The 19071-nt window shown below is 42.9% G+C and overlaps 1 protein-coding gene across 1 annotated transcript in view; it reads left to right on the plus strand.

Moving 5' to 3' along the window:
- Nucleotides 1-7358, plus strand: part of LCP1 (lymphocyte cytosolic protein 1) — an 81510-nt gene extending 74152 nt beyond the window's left edge. The window contains exons 15-16 of the mRNA XM_075532521.1: nucleotides 3037-3161; nucleotides 6376-7358. Of these exons, the coding sequence (XP_075388636.1) occupies nucleotides 3037-3161; nucleotides 6376-6508 (258 nt within the window). The 3' untranslated portion in view covers nucleotides 6509-7358. The remainder of the gene's footprint in view (nucleotides 1-3036; nucleotides 3162-6375) is intronic.
- The last annotated feature ends 11713 nt before the right edge of the window (nucleotides 7359-19071 follow it).

Consider the following 19071-nt stretch of genomic DNA (forward strand, 5'->3'; position numbering starts at 1 on the left):
ATTCCCTGTGTTTCTAGTTCCAATTTGTACCAGTGTACATCATCTGGTCTAGCCAGATTTGTAAGGTAGAATTGGGGTGGGTTTGAACCACTGGCCTTCAGGTTAGCAGTCTAATGCTTACCCAGCAGTCCCACCAGGGTACCTTTTTATTACACTCAGCCCAAGCCCAGTTCATTGGTGCCAAGTCCATTCTGACTCATGGAGCCCTAGAGGTCACAGTAGAACTGCCCCTGTGGGTTTCCAAGACGTTAACTCTTCAAGGGAATAAAAAGCCCCATCTTTGTTTATCCTATGAAGTGGTACATGGTTTCAAACTACTGACCTTGTATTTAGGAGCCCAATCCACAACCCACTACTCCTCCAGGGCTCCTTATGTCATACTGACCCAACGGCAATAGGTGGGTCATATTAGTTAATCACACAACTGCCCTTACTGTCTCCACGGACAGTTCCCCTTTCCTGAGCTCTGCAAGTGAGAGAATTCTCTGAAGCTTATGCCTATCTGCCCCTCATCACTGCCCCTGACAATATCCTCTGGAATGTCCTCCCCCAGTGTTGCAAAGGCTTCTCTGGGCACCGCTACTCTTTCTTTGCTCTTGATTTGGTTTTTTGAATGACTTCATCCTCAGTCTATCACTTTTTCCAGTCATTAAATTAGGCAAATTCCATTTCAACCTCTATGCTTTTCTGAGAAACACTAGCAGCAGTGTGGCTGTGCTACTGACCAAACGTTCGGCAGTTCAAACACATCAGCATTTCCGTGTGAGAAAGGATTTGGTGAACTGCTTCCAGATAGATCGCAGTCCTCCTCCATCACCGTGATTCAGAATCTCCTCCAGTGCACCTGAATGGAGCAACATGCTGCTCTCCAGTTACAAATAAGTCCACACCTGTCGGCAGATAAGAGGCTCTGGGAGATGTCAGCCCATTAAGGCACTAGACTTCTAGCTAAAAGGTTGGAGGTTCATACAGAGGCACCTAAAAATGCAGAATTTGCTCCTCAAAGGTTCTAGCCTTATCCAGGGAGGATGACCCCTTCAGGACCAGTGGTATCGATACTGGGAGGGTAGAGGGAGGGTGGGATCCTGATTACAAGGATCTACATGTGACCTCCTCCCTGGGGGACAGACAACAGAAAAGTGGGTGAAGGGAGACATCGGACAGGGCAAGATATGACAAAATAATAATTTATAAATTATCAAGGGTTCATGAGGGAGGGGGAGTATGGAGGGAGGGGAAAAAATGAGGAGCTGATGCCAGGGCCTTAAGTGGAGAGCAGATGTTTTAATGATGAGGGCAAAGAATGAACAAATGTGCTTCACACAATTGATGTATGTATGGACTGTGATAAGAATTGCATGATCCCCTAATAAACAATATTAAAAAAGGTTCTAACCTTAAAAACCACATGGGAAACCACATGGAGTGCAGCGCAGTTGTAGTGTGCAGCACATGGAGTTGCAATGAATCAGAATTGACTTGACCACAAGTGGTGTTCGGGCTGGCAGCTAATGGGGCTTCTCTGCTTGGTGGACCGCCGTGATTCCACTGATCCTGCTGCAGACACTGCCGTGGATTGGAAGCATGAGATACAATGCTGGGGCAGAGAACACTGAGCTCCGTGGAGACAGCGCTGGGCCAGCAGAACCAGATGGTGCTGGGCTACTCTGTGCCTCATAGACTCAATGAAACATAATTCAACCTGGGCAAAGGTGTTCCTAAGAAGGCAAGATGTCGTCATAGGCATTTTTTGTGCAAACTTGCCAGGAGGAGCACAAGAAGCACCGATGCTTTCTTAGAGTCTTCTCTGAGTTTTCTAAGAAGTGCTCAGAGAGGTGGGAGACCATATCTGCTACAGAGAAGGGGAGACGTGAAGACATGGCTGAGACGGCCAAGGCTTGTTATAAAAGAGAAAGGGAAACATGTATCCAACTAAAGCAGAGAGAGAAAAGAAGTTCAAAGATCCCAATGTACCCAAGAGGCCTCCTTTGACCTTTTTCTTGTTTCGTTCTCAGCATCGCCCAAAATCAAAGGCAATGTCCATTGGGGACGTTGCGAGAAAAGGCAGGGGACGTGTAGAATACGCCCACGGCCAACAACCAACAGCCTTAAGAGAAATATGAAAACTGTCTTTTTCTTTTTTGTATAGTTGTTAGCACTCTACCGAATGTGTCCTGAGATAGCCCTGCCCTGGTGGTCATTTCAATAGCTGCTAACCTTGCCTGGTACGGGATGGGGTGCCAACTGGCACGGACATGTACAGCAGTCCTTGTTGGCGCACAGCACACATTGGTTATAGATGGTGCTGGAAGCTTTGGGTTTTGGTTTTTTTCCTCTTCAGTTGACTCTGCCGAAGGTTAGACAAAATAGCTGTGGTTCTGTTAACCAAATACCACTCGGCCATTGCAAAAGAAAATGCTGCATCTGTTTTGTTGAGATTCTGAATGTGTCTAAGTAACTACTTGGTGGCGGGGGGTGCGGCGATGATTAGTCGTGGTCGTTTTCCTAGGCTTGTTATCCATTGCCCTGGAGGGGAGAAGCGTGTCTTTTTTGCTTTTGCCATTTGGGGGCCCAGGAATCACCGACACGGTCCATCCTTAAAGACAGTCAGCTGGGGCTTGGTGCTTTTTTCTTTTTAAACTTCCCTCTACATCCTCTGCCTACTCGCGGTGGGTCTGTTTTAGCCCCACACCCCAAAACCCCAAAATTAAGCTCACTGTCATCAAGGCAATGCTGACTCAAGCAGGGTTCCAACTTTGTACACCAAGCCATATATATTACGTGTTGAAGAGGGAAAAATCATCCATTTCCCCTAAGCCGAATAAATGTATCTTTCGTTATCCTTGTTAGGTACCGTCAAGCCGGTTCCGACTCCTAGAGACGCTATGTACAGTAGAAAGAAAACGGCCCGGCCCTGCACCATCCTCCCAATTGTTCTTATGTTTGAGCCCCATGTTGCTGCCATCTTGTTGACAGCTTTGGGTTGTGTTTAAAAACAACAACAACAACAACAACCCTCCTTTTCTCTCTGTGTAGGACCCGAAGATTAGTACAAGTCTGCCCGTTCTGGATCTCATCGATGCCATTCAGCCAGGTTCCATTAACTATGACCTTCTGAAGACTGAGAACCTGGATGAGGAGGAGAAGCTGAACAATGCAAAGTACGTAAACGACCCTGACATTGGGAGGGAAGGTCAGTGGGCAGTGAAGGAATCCAAAGCAAGGGTTCAAATGGGCAGTGGGCAGTAAAGGGGCTCAAGGCAAGGGTCATTCCCACGTGGGGAGCAGCTGCCAGTTTCTTTGTAACCACCCACCTGTCAGATGACTCCAGCAGAGCCCAGGGCTGAACAACTGCAGTGTTCTGAATAGCCCAACGGGGCCTGCTGCCTGCTTCTGTAGCTCAAGTTTTACTGGAACATAGCCAGGCCTGTCCACCTGTGTCCTGTGGCTTCTTCCCGACTAACTACAAGGCAGAGTTCTGTAGTTTCAACAAAGTCCTCAAAACTTAAATATACACTGCCCGATTTTTATGGAGCATGCTGGCCAACTCCTGCTTTACAGGGGCACCTTTCTGACAGCAGAACTAGAGCTAACAAGTGACCTGTGCCCAGTGGCCCTGCTCTAGAGCCCAGCCTTGTATGCCTGTCCCTCTGCTCCCAGCCCACGAGTGCGGGGCCCCGTATTCCTGGTGCGCTTCCACAGGCTCATCAAGAGAAGATGGCTCATTCAGTGGCAACTCCAGTAGAGCGTGGCGGGTGCTCTGGAGTGGGCTCTTCAGGGGCATTTAGAGGACAAAGAATGGGGACTCACCCAGCAGGCTGCCTTGGAAAGATCAAAAGAACTAACAACGTATAAACTGAAATCAAAAGGATGAGTAAGGAGGGAGTATTCAGGTGGAGATGGCGAGAAGACTATCCCAAGCAGAGAGGAAAGTGCATCTAAGACACAACGGTTATAAAACAGAAAGAAAGTAAGACAGAAAAGGATAGCCGTGAGTCCAGATGTCCCAGGAAGACGGAATTCTAGTACCGACGTGCTTGACACACAATGGACGGAGGTAGGGATTGTGATAAGAGTTGTATGAGCCCCAAGAAATGGACTAAAAAAAAGACTGAATTCTATTTAAGAAGCTTACTCAAGCTTACAGGGTGATTATGTGGTTCAGCTCAAGCCTGTCTTGGAATCTAGGCATTCTTCTAGAGGGGTGAGGTAAAAATTACTTAGAAAAACGGGGAAAGGAAAGCCAGACTAGGCATGCCATAAAATGGTCATGTCGTGCTGACGAGGTTTTGCGTGGATTTTTAAAAGCTCTCTTTTCTAACATTTAAGCTTGTTTTCTTTAGAATGTACAGTTTTTTTTAAAAAAGTTACTTTAAAGGAATTAATAGTTAAGATGCAGTTCTGTGCCATTGAGTTGATTTTGACCTTCGTAGCACCATGTGATGTAATAGAAATGCCCAGACTTTTCTCAGCTATAAGATTTACAGGAGCAGACTTTCCTGTTGTTCCCCCGTAGAGTCATTAGGTAGCCTTGACTCACCCAACTGAGCAGAGAACTGTTTGCTCCTTAATAATTAAGATGGAGGAAACACAGTGGGATTATTGCTTCCCTGATCTTAATTTAATTTGACCAATGCTATTTCGGAGAGCAGGAGAGAGACTAGGCTTTGGGTCAAGTGGAGAGACTATCATTTACCACTGAGTAAAGCTACTAGATAATAAATGAGGTGAATAAAAGAAGTGTCAGCACGTAGCGTGGTTTCATCCAAAAGTAATTACAACTAATGAAAGTTATCCTTGCAGAACTATAAATGGAGCCAAAGTGTTCCACTTCAGCTCTGATGCTGCTCGGTGAGAATGGAGAGGAATCCAGTATCAGCCCCTGCTGTCAAGTCAATTCTGACTCATAGAGACCCTCGAGGACGGAGAGCAATGGCCCCTTTGGGTCTCCAAGCCTGTAGATCTTTACAGACGCAGAGAGCCTCATCTGCCCCCATGGAACGGAAGGTGGATTCTACCCTTCCATGAACCTTGCAATTAGCAGCCCAATTTATAACCCGCTACCCCACTAGAGCTCCTTGGATAAGACTCGTAGTAACATAAATAAATACAAAGATGAGGAAGGCACCAGGAATCAAAGAATTGCTATGCAAGGTTGGGGTATTATAGGTTCATTTTTCCTCCTGTTCGTCCTTATAGAAATATTTCTGTCGGTGAAAATGTAGCCTGCAAATTTATCCTGGCACAAGTTGTCACACGTAGCTCGTCTAAGATTTTGACCAAGGCGATCTGTGGAAAGGCAGGATTTATCACATAATCAGGAAAGAGAGATGACTGAAATAGAGACTGGCAGATGAACCAAATCTGAGGAAAAGCGTGATCCTGCACCTTCCTTTTATGTCGCTGTATATTTGGCTTACAGTCTTGGGAGATTTGGGGCATCAGAGCTTATGGTCATTCATGTAATAGGTGGGTTGACATAGTAGAATCCATCAGATATGCTTCTGCACTGACCAAGTCAGTTACCCCTTCCAATATGGGAGCCCCACTTATCCCACTTCCGTGAGGAGATACAGAGAGACCCCATTTCCAAGGAAAGCTCTCCATTATTTCATTTGATGGGATTATCTTTCCCCCTTTTGATGTCAGTGAAAAATTATTTCTTTCCCCCTTTTGATGTCAGTGAAAATTTGTATACAGTTCTGTTGTCTTCTCTCTCTCTCTCAATGGTTTTATTGGGATGCATTCAAACACACTATACAATACAAGAGTTAAATCATATCAGATAGAATCATACGATCATCTGTTATCTTCTCTTAATAGTACTGTTGTGATAGAATTGAAATCAGATCTCATTTCGTGGTAACCAAAAAAAGAAAAGATTCCTGCGCTGTTCTCAGATTTGTGCCACGTAACCAACCGAGCGGCTGTTGAGTTCGTTTTGACTCATGGCAGCCCCAACTGGGTCGGAGTGGAGCGGTGCTCGCTCACAGGGTTGTCAATGCTGGCTTTTCAGAAGTAGATCACCAGGCCTGTCTTGCCAGGTGCACTTCTAATCTCTGGTTAGCAGCCAAGCAAGCAGTATGCGTCATAGCCCATGAGAATACTCATGGGGGACTAAAAAAACAAGGATGTGGGGGCTAGAATCGTCTCCAAGGACAAATTATAAATCTGTGACTGTCATGAGGTTACACAGAAAGTCTGCTGGTGTCAGGAACCTTGTCCATCTAAGAAGTGGGAGGGAGCCAGTGACTGGCTCTGGGCATATCTGCAGTGAGTTCTGTGCTGAAAGTTGGCCAAGCATCAAACATGATCCCAAGGCCCCGTTCTACCTTGTTCACCCCCCCACCATCTTTCTTCTCTTCTCCTTTTCAGATATGCCATCTCCATGGCTCGAAAAATTGGGGCCCGAGTGTATGCCCTTCCAGAAGACCTGGTTGAAGTTAACCCCAAGATGGTGATGACAGTGTTCGCGTGCCTCATGGGAAAAGGAATGAGGAGAGTGTGAAGCCCGTCAGGCTGGTTGGCCTGGCTGGCCGACCCAGGATTCTCTCAAGAAGTCCCCGGATCTGTCATGCCCTCTTCGTTTCCCCTCATACACTTTGTCTCCCTGTGATCTTGCTCTCCACCCTCCCAGTGCCCTGCAGCGCACTGCTTGAATCTAAGCCTACTGGTACAGCTATGTTAGACAAAGGACAAAGATCAATGGTCTCTCAGCCTCTGTGGTCTGTGTTCTCTGTTCTGTGGCCAAGCGTTGACGTTCTACCAGCCAATACACACATGCAAGGTGATAGATCTAATCTGACCTAATCTCCTATGGACTTAGATTATATGTCTGCAGTGAATTCTCCCAAGCTTATGATCCAGAGAGGAGAGCTGTTTGCTCAGAACAAGAGAACAAATTAGAAATATTGCCTGATCATCTTTCAACATCTAGTCACTCTGACAGTTTCCTAATAAAATTCTGGTAATTAAACTCTCGATTGCTGATGACTACATTTTCCCAATGTCACTTAACCTGTCTTTCTCAAAGTCAAGAGTTTGCCAACTGAACAGACCGAAAGAAATTGTATAAATGTTTTATCATGACTCAAGCCACAGCCAACTCCTTCCTATGGAGTCAATTCCAACTCCTAGAGGCCCTGTAGGCCCAAATAGAACTGTCCCACATGGCTGCAATCCTTATGGAATCAAAGTGCCTTCTCTTGGTACCCAGTAGCAGCTGGTGGGTTCAAGTTGTTGACCTTTTGGATAGCAGCTACGTGCTTGACCGCTGTGTGAATAAGGCTTTGTTTGTTCGTTCATTTGTTTTCTCGTGTCTACAGTCCACATATATTTACCAATCCATCTTATTTCAGGCCCCAAAACATAGATGCTTAGTCAATAAACATCTTTAATTCGGGAGGGGTTAACAAAGCAACAGTGAGTTTTATATGTTGCCTGGCATATTAAAATTTGTAAAAAGGTCCATTTAAACACGTATTTTGGTTAATGCACCTGGTCATTTATCGACTATCTCCTTATCTGCTATTTTGCATTTACCACAAAAGTAAATATTCTGCTATCGGATGATTTCTAGTGAGGGATACTAAGGTCCAAAGCAAGGGTAATAGTGGTGGTTATGATGGTTAAGGTTGTGTGTCAACTTGGCTGGGCCTTAATCCTCAGAGGGTTGGCAGTTATGTACACTAGCCCCGTACTTATCCACGGGGAATATGTTCCAAGATCACCAGTAGAACTGTGGTACTGGGGATAGCACCAAATCCTACCCATAGTATGCTTTTCCTATACATATGCATTCATTTTGCTTGCATCCACAATCGATGCTCATGAAAGGAGCAGTCAAGAAGTCCAATGACATCATATGGGGCAAATATGCTGCATGAGACCTTCTTTATTGAAGAGCAAGGACTAAGGTGCTCCTGACCAATGGTGTTCTCAATTGCCTCATATGTAGATTAAAAATGCACAATGAAAAAAACGACTGTAGATAAACTGGTGCATTTGAATTATGATGTTAGTGAAGCCCACAGAAATGCCTTGGACTGCCTAAAGAACAAACCAATCAGTCTTTGAACTAATGCAGCCAGAATTCTCCGTAGTAGCAAGGATGGCGAGACTTCATCTCACATACTTTGGACCTGTCAGGGGAGGTCACTCCATGGAACAGGACATCATGTGTGGCCCAGGAAAAAGAGGAAGAGGTGAATTGATACAGCTGCTGTAACAACAGGACCAAACATAACAATTGTGAGGATGGAGCAGGACCAGGCAGGGTCTTATTCTGTTGAACATAGGGCTACTCTGCGTCTGAACTGGGATAATAACCACAGCATAACAACATAGCTTAGAGTTCAACCATTTGGGGAATGTCACCAGAATGCAAGCAAGCATCCATGGCTATATGGAATTTAATGTAGGGAATGATGGCTCCATAGGCATTTCTGGCTTCAGCTACACCATAAGTCTGCCATTATGGATCCCACCTGTTCAGTACTGGGATCTGATTAGTAATGCATATTCTCTACTCCACTCCAGACCGAATGAATATAAGTCTACATTTTAATAAGGTCCCAAGTGCAAACATTAAGAAGCATTGTACTGTACAAGCATGAAGAAAATGTTCTAAAATTGATTGTGGCAATGACTGCATACATCTTTCTAAGATATTTAAGCCATTTAATTGTATGGTATGTGAATTACATATCAATAAAACTGAAATTATTTTTAAGAAACTGAAAAAAGCACTCTTTTAAAAGAATTGTCATTGAGCACCATTGAGTCTATTGGACCCACAGAGATGCCATACAGCAGACTGAATTCCCCCACAGAGTCTTCTTGGCTATAATCTCTATAGGTCTTTTCCCCATAGAGTCACTGAGTGGATTTGAACTGCCAGCCTTCCAGTTAGCAACCAACTGCTTAGATACTGCACTATCGGGGCTCATTTTCCTAGAATAATAGCTGTTGTTGTTTGTTGTGGTTAGGTAACATCAAGTCACTTCCAACTCATAGTAACCCGAGGTCAACCAGAATGAGATACAGCCTGATCCTGTGCCACCCCGATAGTCGTTCTTATGCTTGAACCATTGATGCAGCTACTGTGTCAATCCATCTTGTCAAAGGTCTTCTTCCTTTGATGCCTCATTATTTCACCAGGCATGATGTCCTTCTCCAGGTATTGGTGTCTCCTGACAATGGGTCCAAGTACGTGGGACAAGTCTCACTACCCTTGCCTCTAAGGGGCATTCTGGCTGTACTTCTTCCAAACCAGACTTGTTTGTTCTTTTTGCAGTTCATGGTACTTTTGATATTTTTTGCCAACACCATAATTCAAATGCACCAAGTTTTCCTCGGTCTTCTTTATTCTATGTCCAACTTCCACATGCCTATGAGGTGACTCAAAATACCGCTGCTTGAGTCAGGCACACCTTAGTCCTCAAAGTAACGTTCTTGTTTCTCAACACATTAAAGAGGTCTTGTGCAGCAGATTTACCTAAATTGATGAGTTACTTGATCTCTTGTAACAATTGTAAAAGAATAGAGAGCTCAAATGAGCTACAGAAAGCAAAGCAACAACCTCAAGGATGGGTAAAATATTTTGAAAACTATGTCAATATATGTAAAGAACTCTTACAACATAACAAAAATATAGCCCACGTGGAAAATGAGCAAAGGATTAGACACCTAGCCATTTCCCCAAAGAGGCTGTGTATGAATGGTCAGTGAGTGCATGCAAAGACACTGAACTCCATCAGCTGTCAGGGAGGTGCAGATCACAAGCACAAGAGAGTGTTGTAGCCACACCAGGATGACTAAGATAAAATAGCAAATAACGGTGGGGATATGGGAAAATTGGGGCCTATTCCACTGCTGATGGGAATACAAATGACACAATTTTTATGGAAAAGAGCTTGGGGGTCCCCAAGAAGTGAAACAGAGCTATGAGAAGAACCAGGCAATTGCACTCCTAGGCAGACACCCAAATGACTGGAAAAGACACATGCACTCCAGTGTTCATCCCAACACTGTCCACAGTCGCCCAAAGGTGTAAACAATCCAAATGTCCACCTGCAGCTGAATTACTAAACAAAATATGGTATATGAATTTATTTCTACACACACTGAAATATTACACAACCATAAAGAGAGGAAGCTTTGATGCATGGACCAACATGGAAGAACCTTGAAAACCTTTTATCAAGTGAAATATGTCACAAAGGACCCATATATTTCACATACCGTATATACTCGTGTATAAGCCGAGTTTTTTCAGCACATTTTTTAATGCAGTTTTGGTGATAAAATTAGGTGCCTCGGTTGATATTTGGGCCAGCTTATACTCAAGTATATACAGTATATGAAATACTTAGAATAGGCAAATGTACAGATATCAAAGTTTAAAACTAGGTACTCGGGGCAGGAGGAAGGTGAAAAGGAAGAATTTTTTTTACGGCAAACTGAGTTTCTGTTTATGGTAATAAAAATTTGGTAATATACTGGTGGTGATTACACAACATAGTTGTGTAATTTGTCACTAAATTACACCCGTGAAGATGTTGAACTTGCAAATGTGCTATCTATTTTGGATAACAAAAATGATCTGAAGTAAGATTAAATTAACTTTAAATCACACTTTTCTAATTATACAGGATTTGAGAGATTAAAATAATTTTCTGCTCCACAAGTTCTCATCACTAGTATTTCTTTTCACCAGGCAAGATGGCGGTTTTCTGCACTTAGGGGCATCGCGCCTCACCCAGTATTGTCTTTTGGTGTCCTCTTCCTCTGGGTTTCCCCCCTGCAGGATCTGCTCCCAGACAAAGCCCCCCCCTCTCCCCCCCAGCAGAATCTCCCTATCCTGCTGGGCACACTTCGTGTGTCTCCTGGCACAAGTTAGCAGGCCATCTGCCCAGGGAGTCCACTCTTCACTCAGTGCCACTTTGTGCACGCCTTCCTTCCTTGGACCTTTCTCCCACCAGCTCAGGGAAATCTAGTCCAATTAACAGGCGGATGCAGTTCACTAAACTGTCCCCAAAACTGCCCCGCCAGCACCTGCTCTTCACCCATAAGATTTCTGGAACTACAACCTCATCGCTATTCTCTCTGGAAATTTCCTGATGGCAAAGGAAGGGAGAGAGGGAGGAAGGAAGGAAGGGAGGGAGGGAGGGAGGGAGGGAGGGAGGGAGGGAGGGAGGGAGGAGGAAAGAAAGAAGGAAGGAAGGAAGGAAGGAAGGAAGGAAGGAAGGAAGGAAGGAGGGAGGGAGGGAGGGAGGAAGGAAGGAAGGAAGAAAACAAAGTATCTTCTAAGTAAAAAGACACTGTACAACGGTCTTGAGATGGAAGCCTGATCTCTTTGAGAAGCAATACAACCAGTGTGGCAGGCAGGGAGACAGATGCTGCATCATGAGAAGCCAGTCTAGTCACCTTTGGTGCTTTGGAAATTGCTTATGCTTACTTCCTGCTGCTGAGATTCTGATAAAGCAGCTGTGATGCGCAGCTGGTCCCCGGATGACTCCTTTTTTTTTTTTTTAACATTTTATTAGGGGCTCATACAACTCTTATCACAATCCATACATATACATACATCAATTGTATAAAGCACATCTGTACATTCCCTGCCCCAATCATTTTCAAAGCATTTGCTCTCCACTTAAGCCCTTTGCATCAGGTCCTCTTTTTTTTTTCCCCTCCCTTCCCGTTCCCCCTCCCTCATGTGCCCTTGGTAATTTATACATCGTTATTTTGTCATATCTTGCCCTATCCGGAGTCTCCCTCCCCCCCCTTCTCTGCCGTCCCTCTTCCAGGGAAGAGGTCACATGTAGATCCTTGTAATCAGTTCCCCCTTTCCAACCCACTCACCCTCCACTCTCCCAGCATCGCCCCTCACACCCTTGGTCCTGAAGATGTGATCGAGTGGTCCCGAAGGGATCAGTTATCAGGCATCAAAGAACGGATGACTCCTTTTAACAGGCAGCCGACCTAGAGGACCACTGGCGTAAAGTGGGAGGTCCTGGAAGGGCACATCATCAGTGCACTCAGCGCTTTGAATCTATTCAGAGGCCTTAGGCATTTCTGAAAAACAAGCCATTGAAACCCTCTGCCACACAGTTCGACCCTGACAAGCATGGGGTCTCCGTGCCTTGGGGTGGACCCCAGGGTACCTAGTCTGGGGTGTTTTCCACTGGTCTGTGGTTCAGGTCAGCAAAAGGAGGCCCGGCGCTCACACCTTGTGCAGCTCTTTGAGTATGTACAGGTGGCTCTGAAGTAAAATTGAAAACGAAAATAAAACTCAAAGAGTTTCATTTATAACTTTTAAAAGGGTATTATTTAAAGGATAATTATTTCACTTGTTTGTAAAATTTTATTTATGGCTCTTGAATAATTTTTTGAATTGTCGTGACAGAAAGGATTGGCTTTTTTTTTTTAAATCATTTTATTGGGGGCTCTTACAGCTCTTATCACAATCCATCCATTGTGTCAAGCACATTTGTACATTTGTTGCCAGCATCATTGTCTCTGCTATCAAATTTTAGAGATTGGCAGGAGAACCAATGTGTTGATTACATGAGGTTCCAGAGGAATCGTTTAGACAGATCTGTTAGGACTATGTTAGCTCTGGGGGTGGTGACTCATCACTGACCAGGAAACAGCCAGAGGGAGAGAACAAGCCATCATCAAGGTCATGAAGACCCAGATAAGGCTAGAGCAGAAAATACTGGGTCCCGGTCACTCTCTTCTTGGTTTATCATTTTAATACAAAGGAGACATGTTGTTGTTGTTGTAGTACGCCATCAAGTTGGACCTAACTCATAGTGGTTGTATGAACAACAGAATACATCACCACTGGGTCCTGCACCATTCTCACCACGTGGTCTGAGCTCATTGGTGCAGCCATTGTGTCGATTCATCGAGTTGAACATCTTCCTCTTTAGCATTGGCTTTTTGACTTTAGCAAACGTGATGCCATTTTCCAAGGAATGGCCTCTTTTGGTAGCATGCCCAAAGTATGTGAGGCAAGTCTTGGTCATTCTCACTTTGAAGGAGCATTCTGAATATACCTCTTCCAAGACAAAATGTATTGGTTCTTCTGGAAGTCCATTAGAAAGGACTATATAGACTGGGAGAGAAATGTAGAACAGAAGATCTCATTATCATAAAAGAGGCCAGACTTACCAGTTGGACAGAGACTTATGGGATCCCCAACACTATCACCCTCACCCTTGAAGTCTGGAACTGAACCCTTCTCTACAGTAAAATAATCATCTAGTTACGACCCAAAGGCAACATTTAAAGAGTTAGGCAAGAAGTGGGAATGAAAACACGAAACACAGAGAGAAAGTGATGTTACATTGAGGGGGTTGCAATGCATGAGTTGAATCACAATGTGTATAAATTGTTGAATGTAAAAGTATGATCTGTTCTGTGAATCTTCACCTAATTTACATGGAAAAGGTAAAACCAAAGACTGAAGATGGGCCACAGAATGAAAGCTGTAAGCGTCAAGAAGAGTGTCTTTTCACATCCAAAAGCCTTAGACCTAGAAACTCCTAACAATTAAAGAAAGGAGAGACTGAGGTCAGCAAAATAAAAAACGTCTGTGCTTCAAAACCATGACTAAAAAATTAACTCAGCTTAAAAATAAGTAAGCAACAAAGTAGCACAAACTATTGCCAAAATATATACCTTGCAAAGGAGTTGTATCCAGAATATATAGTACACAATAATAATAAAATGAGTAACAAACAAAATTTTCAAAATAGTGAAAAGTTTAGCAAGCACTGCCCAAGAAAAATATATTTACTATGCACATATATATATTTTCCCCAAGAGGAAATTATATTCACTATGAATAAGGGTAGGCAAAAAATATCACTACAAAATCATAGAAATCTTTAATAAACAAAAATGTGAATACGTGAAGATATTGTTGCTTGACATGGATTGACCCAGTAGCTGCAGCAACAGGCTGAAACCCAACAACAAGTGTAAGTTCAGGCCCAGGTGGTATTTCATCTTGTTACACATAGGACTGCTATGAGTCCGTACTGCCTTGATGGTACCTAACAGCAACAAGCGCAGGTCTTTATGATAAGACCTTTAGAAAAAAAATTCAGCAATAAGAAATACAAACCCAGAGAAGAAATACAGAATACAAGAAAATGAAGAGAACACGAAATGTGATACCATTTTCTTAACTATCAGCTCTCTCTCTCTTGAAGTTACCTCTATTGGATAAATGTTGGACTGCTAAGTGCAAGGTCAGCTGTTCAAAACCACCGACTGCTCTTCATGAGAAAGATCAGGCTGACTGCTCTGATAAAGAGTCACAGCCTCTGAAAGCCTGTGTAAGGTTGCTATGAGCCAAAATCAACTTGATAGAGTTTGGGGTTTAATGTTAAAAAAAATAGATAAAATGTTCCTTGCGTTTGTTAGTCATCTTCATTGTGGTTATGCACATTTGTACATTCATTGCCCTCCTCATTCTCAAAACATTTGCTCTCCACTTAAGCCCCTGGCATCAGCTCCTCATTTTCCCCTCCCTCCCCGCTTCCCCCTCCCTCATGAGCCCTTGATAATTTATAAATTATTATTTTTGCCATATCTTGCCCTGTCCGACGTCTCCCTTCACCCACTTTTCTGTTGTCTGTCCCCCAGGGAGGAGGTCACATGTAGATCCTTGTAATCAGTCCCCCCTTTCCAGCCCGCCCGCCCTCTACCCTCCCAGTATCGCCCCTCACACCCCTGGTCCTGAAGGGATCATCCGCCCTGGATTCCCTGCATTTCTGGTTCCTATCTGTACCAGTGTACATACATCCTCTGGTCTTGTCAGACTTTCAAGGTAGAATTGGGATCATGAGAGTGGGAATGGAGGCGGGGGGGGGGGGGGGGCGGGGAGGAAGCATTTACAAACTAGAGGAAAGTTGTATTTTTCATCGTGGCTACATCACACCCTGTCTGGCTCATCTCCTCCCTGAGACCCTTCTGCAAGGGGCTCTCCAGTGGCCGACAAATGGGCTTTGGGTCTCCACTCAGCACTCCCCTACTCATTCACTATGGTAAGATATTCTGTTCTTTGATCCCTTCGGCACCTCGTGATCACACAGGCTGGTGTGCTTCTTCCATGTGGGCTTTGTTGCTTCTGAGCTAGATGGCCGCTTGTTTACCTCCTATTCTGTTATTTTTAATCTTATTCCCAACCTCCCCCCACCCAATTTGGCTAACCCATCTTACTTATTTCTGATTTACCCTTCATGTATTTTTCCACATATAAGCAGATATTTGCATACATTCATTTGTGTAATAATTATATATGCTGCTGTTTCTAGGTGTCTTCTCGTTGATATTGACTCATAGCCACTGTGTGCACTACATGGTCCCAAGGCACCCTCACAATTGTTTTAACCCCTTGTTGCAGCCAGGATGCCAACCCATCTCATTGATGGTCTTCCTCTTTTTCATTGGCTCTCTACTTTATCAAGCATGGTGCCTTTCTCAGGGACCAGTCCGCAGTCCCTGCTAACAGCATATACAAAGTATGTGAGACAAAGGCGCACTATCCTGCCCCTTAAGGAGCATGCTGGCTGTACTTCTGCCAAGACAGTTGTATTCATCCTTGGGCAGTCTGTGGTGTAATCAATAGTCTTTGCTAACACTGTAATTCAAAGGCACCAATTTCTCTTCAGTTCTCTTCATTCATTACTCAGCTTTCACTTGCATTTGAGGTAATTAAAAATACTGTGGTTTGGGCCAGGTCCATCTTAGTCCTCAAAAAAAAAATCTTTGCTTTGGAAAACTGTCGACCTTTTTGACATGGAATATTCAGCGACATTAATTGTGTTAATCATGTTGCATCTATCTCCACATTTCCCCATCACCTGTACCAGAGCTTCTAATCAATTGCTCTTTCCACACGAGTATATTCACTGTGCTCCTTTTGTACATAGAGTATCTTGGGTAGAAGCCACCTCAGGAGATTAAACATGTATCAGTAGTTTTGAGCCTCAGAAAATGAGACTTAGAAGCTCAACACGTTTCTTCCTGAAAGTTGATTCTATGGAGCTGGTTTCTTCCACAAGCTGGCCAATCCTGTCCCCCAGAACATTCCAGTGTACTTACCAGGGAGGAATACCTGGGCATCATCCACTTCCATAGTGTATGTGTGACTTTGTAACACACCAATGTTGTACTTTATTCTCTTCAGAATAATAGGTGCGGGCCTTCATTTAGATGACAGTTATTACAGTGACCTGTGGTAAATAAAGATGATTCAAAAATAAATGGGTATCTTCACTGCTCTAAAAAGTCTCCATACAACATGCTGTTTCAGTTATTTTTGGATCATATCATATTCCATATGATCAAATCATCTTTAGAATTGTGTAGAGACTATAATCTGCAATACAACTCAACTTTATATCATCCACAAAGTTGAGAATATCAGGGTTTTTATTACGTCTTCTTCTAGGTTGAAAATGTTGGGTAAGACATAGACAAGGAAAGATCTCCATTGGAAATCTCCCTTATGGTGGGTCATGATTCACTAGTTAATAAAGACCGGATATATTTTTACCAACTTACCCAAGTGGCTGGTATTTTTTGACAGTTTTTTTTGCATTAAACCATAAATGGATTTACATCTCATCAACTTTTTATCATATTTATTCATAACTTTCAGTTTTTAATATAAAATGTTGCCTCACATTATGAAACAATATTTTGCAATGTATGTGGAACATTATTACTTTTATGAACTATCTTGTAAAAATAATCAACATAATCCATATTACTTTGAAAAATTAGAAGAATTAGGGCTAAGAATTTCTTCATCTTTTTGTGTAACGGGAGACCACTTGAGCGATTTAGGGGATGTTTTACATTTCACTGAGGTTTGATCATGATAAACGCACAACTCCTTGCAAAACAATTCAAACAAATAGTAACTATCTGATTTAACCAAAATGCACTAAAATGCTAAACAAAAAGAACATGAAGACAATCGGGTTTGATACATTCACTACTGATGTAAACATCTAAACAGACGATGTAGTTAAAATATATCCAAGCAGATGGCATCTGAAGACAGTGTGTAGAAATCACGAGTTATCTCAGGATCCATCCATTACAGATGACGTGCGAAACATGAGTAAACTCGGGATCCATCCGCAATATGTTAATACATGATGGCCGTGTCTCTTCAACAAACCAGGCAAGCTCCTGCTATATTCCTACCGCTGAGGAATAAGATGAGGCCCAAAACACTTCGTGGTTGTTTTTAGATGCTATTGAATCTGTCCCAATTTATAGCAACCCTGTGCACAACAGAACAAAATGCTGCCCTGTCTTGCTCATCCTCACATTGTTCTTATATTTGAACCCATTGTTGAAGCGATGTGTTGATCCATATTGTCCAGGGTCTCCCTCTCATTCATTGTCCCGCTACTTTCCCACGCATGATGTCTTGCTCCAGGGACTGATCTCCCTGATAACATGTCCAAAGTACTTGAGACAAAGCCTCTCCATCCTTACACACATGATTGTCCCTGGATTTGTTTCTCTAGTCAACCCAGGCGAACCCAAAACCATAGAAGGCTTCACTAAATAATGATGAAACAGTGAAACACCTCATGACATGGATGGATTTTGAGGACATTATGATTGAAGTTAGTCAATCACAGAAGGACAAATAGTACCTGAAACAAAGGTTTCCATATCAAAGGAAATATACGTTGATGGTTACCAGGGCTGGTAGAGGAAGGAAGGGAAAGAAAAGCAATAGGTTAGAGAGTAGACAGGTGTTAATTTGGGTGAAGGATTAGGATAGGATTCTACAAGAGGAAGAAGAAAAAAATTGAGTCAGGGCAAGTTCTGGGAGTTTTGATATGTAGGTTAAGATATTGAACATAATCATAAGACCCTGAAATGTAAATCCCCATCTAATTCACAATAAAAACATTTTTTAAGTGTACCTCCCATTTTGACAGTGGAAATGAATCTAAGTAGATTGATTCACAGAAACAAGAGAGAATGCACCATTACAGTTTAACCAGTGTGTAAAGAAGGCTCTTGGGCAATCAATTCTTTGGGCCCTTCCGAGTCCAACACTTTCGTTACAGAGAAAACCACTCTTGAGATGAAGCTTCATAGCCTTTGTGTCCTTTTAAGCGTCGTTTTCTTCAATGAGCAACATGTCTCCACATTTCAGAGGTAATTCATGAGAATTTTAGGTCATGGGGGGGGGGGTCATTTTCCTCACTTGTTTACAATAGGCTGGGGAGCAAAAAGGTAGGGTTTGAAGTTCAACTCTTCCAGAAAGCTCCCATGTTGCCCTGGCGAATGAGCAGATTTCAGTAAAAAGTGGAAGTCCCGAGATCTAAGATCTGCATTTTTTCTATTCTAGTTCTAGCTCTATTACTAGAGAAGTGTGTGCGATGTGTATATTCAGTACCTATGAAAAGTAAAGAAATAGAAGCATTTGTAAATGTGATTATAGATACTCTAGTGTACCCCATAGAGTATGTTTGTTCTCCTATGTAAAACATACTAGATCCAAATAATTTATTTTCCTTTTATACGTAGAACATGGGGAGGGAGCGTAAAAGATAAAGGTGTCAGGAGGTTTGATTTGTGCCTAGGAATTCACCATTATTAAATGTAAAAGAAGGAGATGTGTTACAAAGAACGCTTAAATGAACATATCTTATTTTTCATTGTTTAGTTAGAAATGACTTTATTTTAATGTCTTGCTATTAACCTTTTCTACTACAAATTACTCAGAGAATGCAAGTGAACTTGTGCTGTCTGGTGCATAATACATAGAGTTAATGGTTCCAGGTTATCAGCAGTATTGTCATTTATTAATTAGTCATTTTTAAAGCTTTTGTTAATTGATATTGTTTCCTCTGGATTTGTTTTGCTTTTCTTTCCATTTGTCTTCTTCTCTGATCATGTTTTTCTCTAATTTATACAAAACTGATCCCTCTCTCTCGCTTAGTGATTTGACTGAGAGAGGACATAGAGCAAATTAACATACCAGGAAAGGGAGAACCCATACCCAAAATCCCTTTTTCA

Source organism: Tenrec ecaudatus, chromosome 15 (genome assembly GCF_050624435.1).
Source record: "Tenrec ecaudatus isolate mTenEca1 chromosome 15, mTenEca1.hap1, whole genome shotgun sequence".
In the NCBI taxonomy this organism is placed as follows: Eukaryota; Metazoa; Chordata; class Mammalia; order Afrosoricida; family Tenrecidae; genus Tenrec; species Tenrec ecaudatus.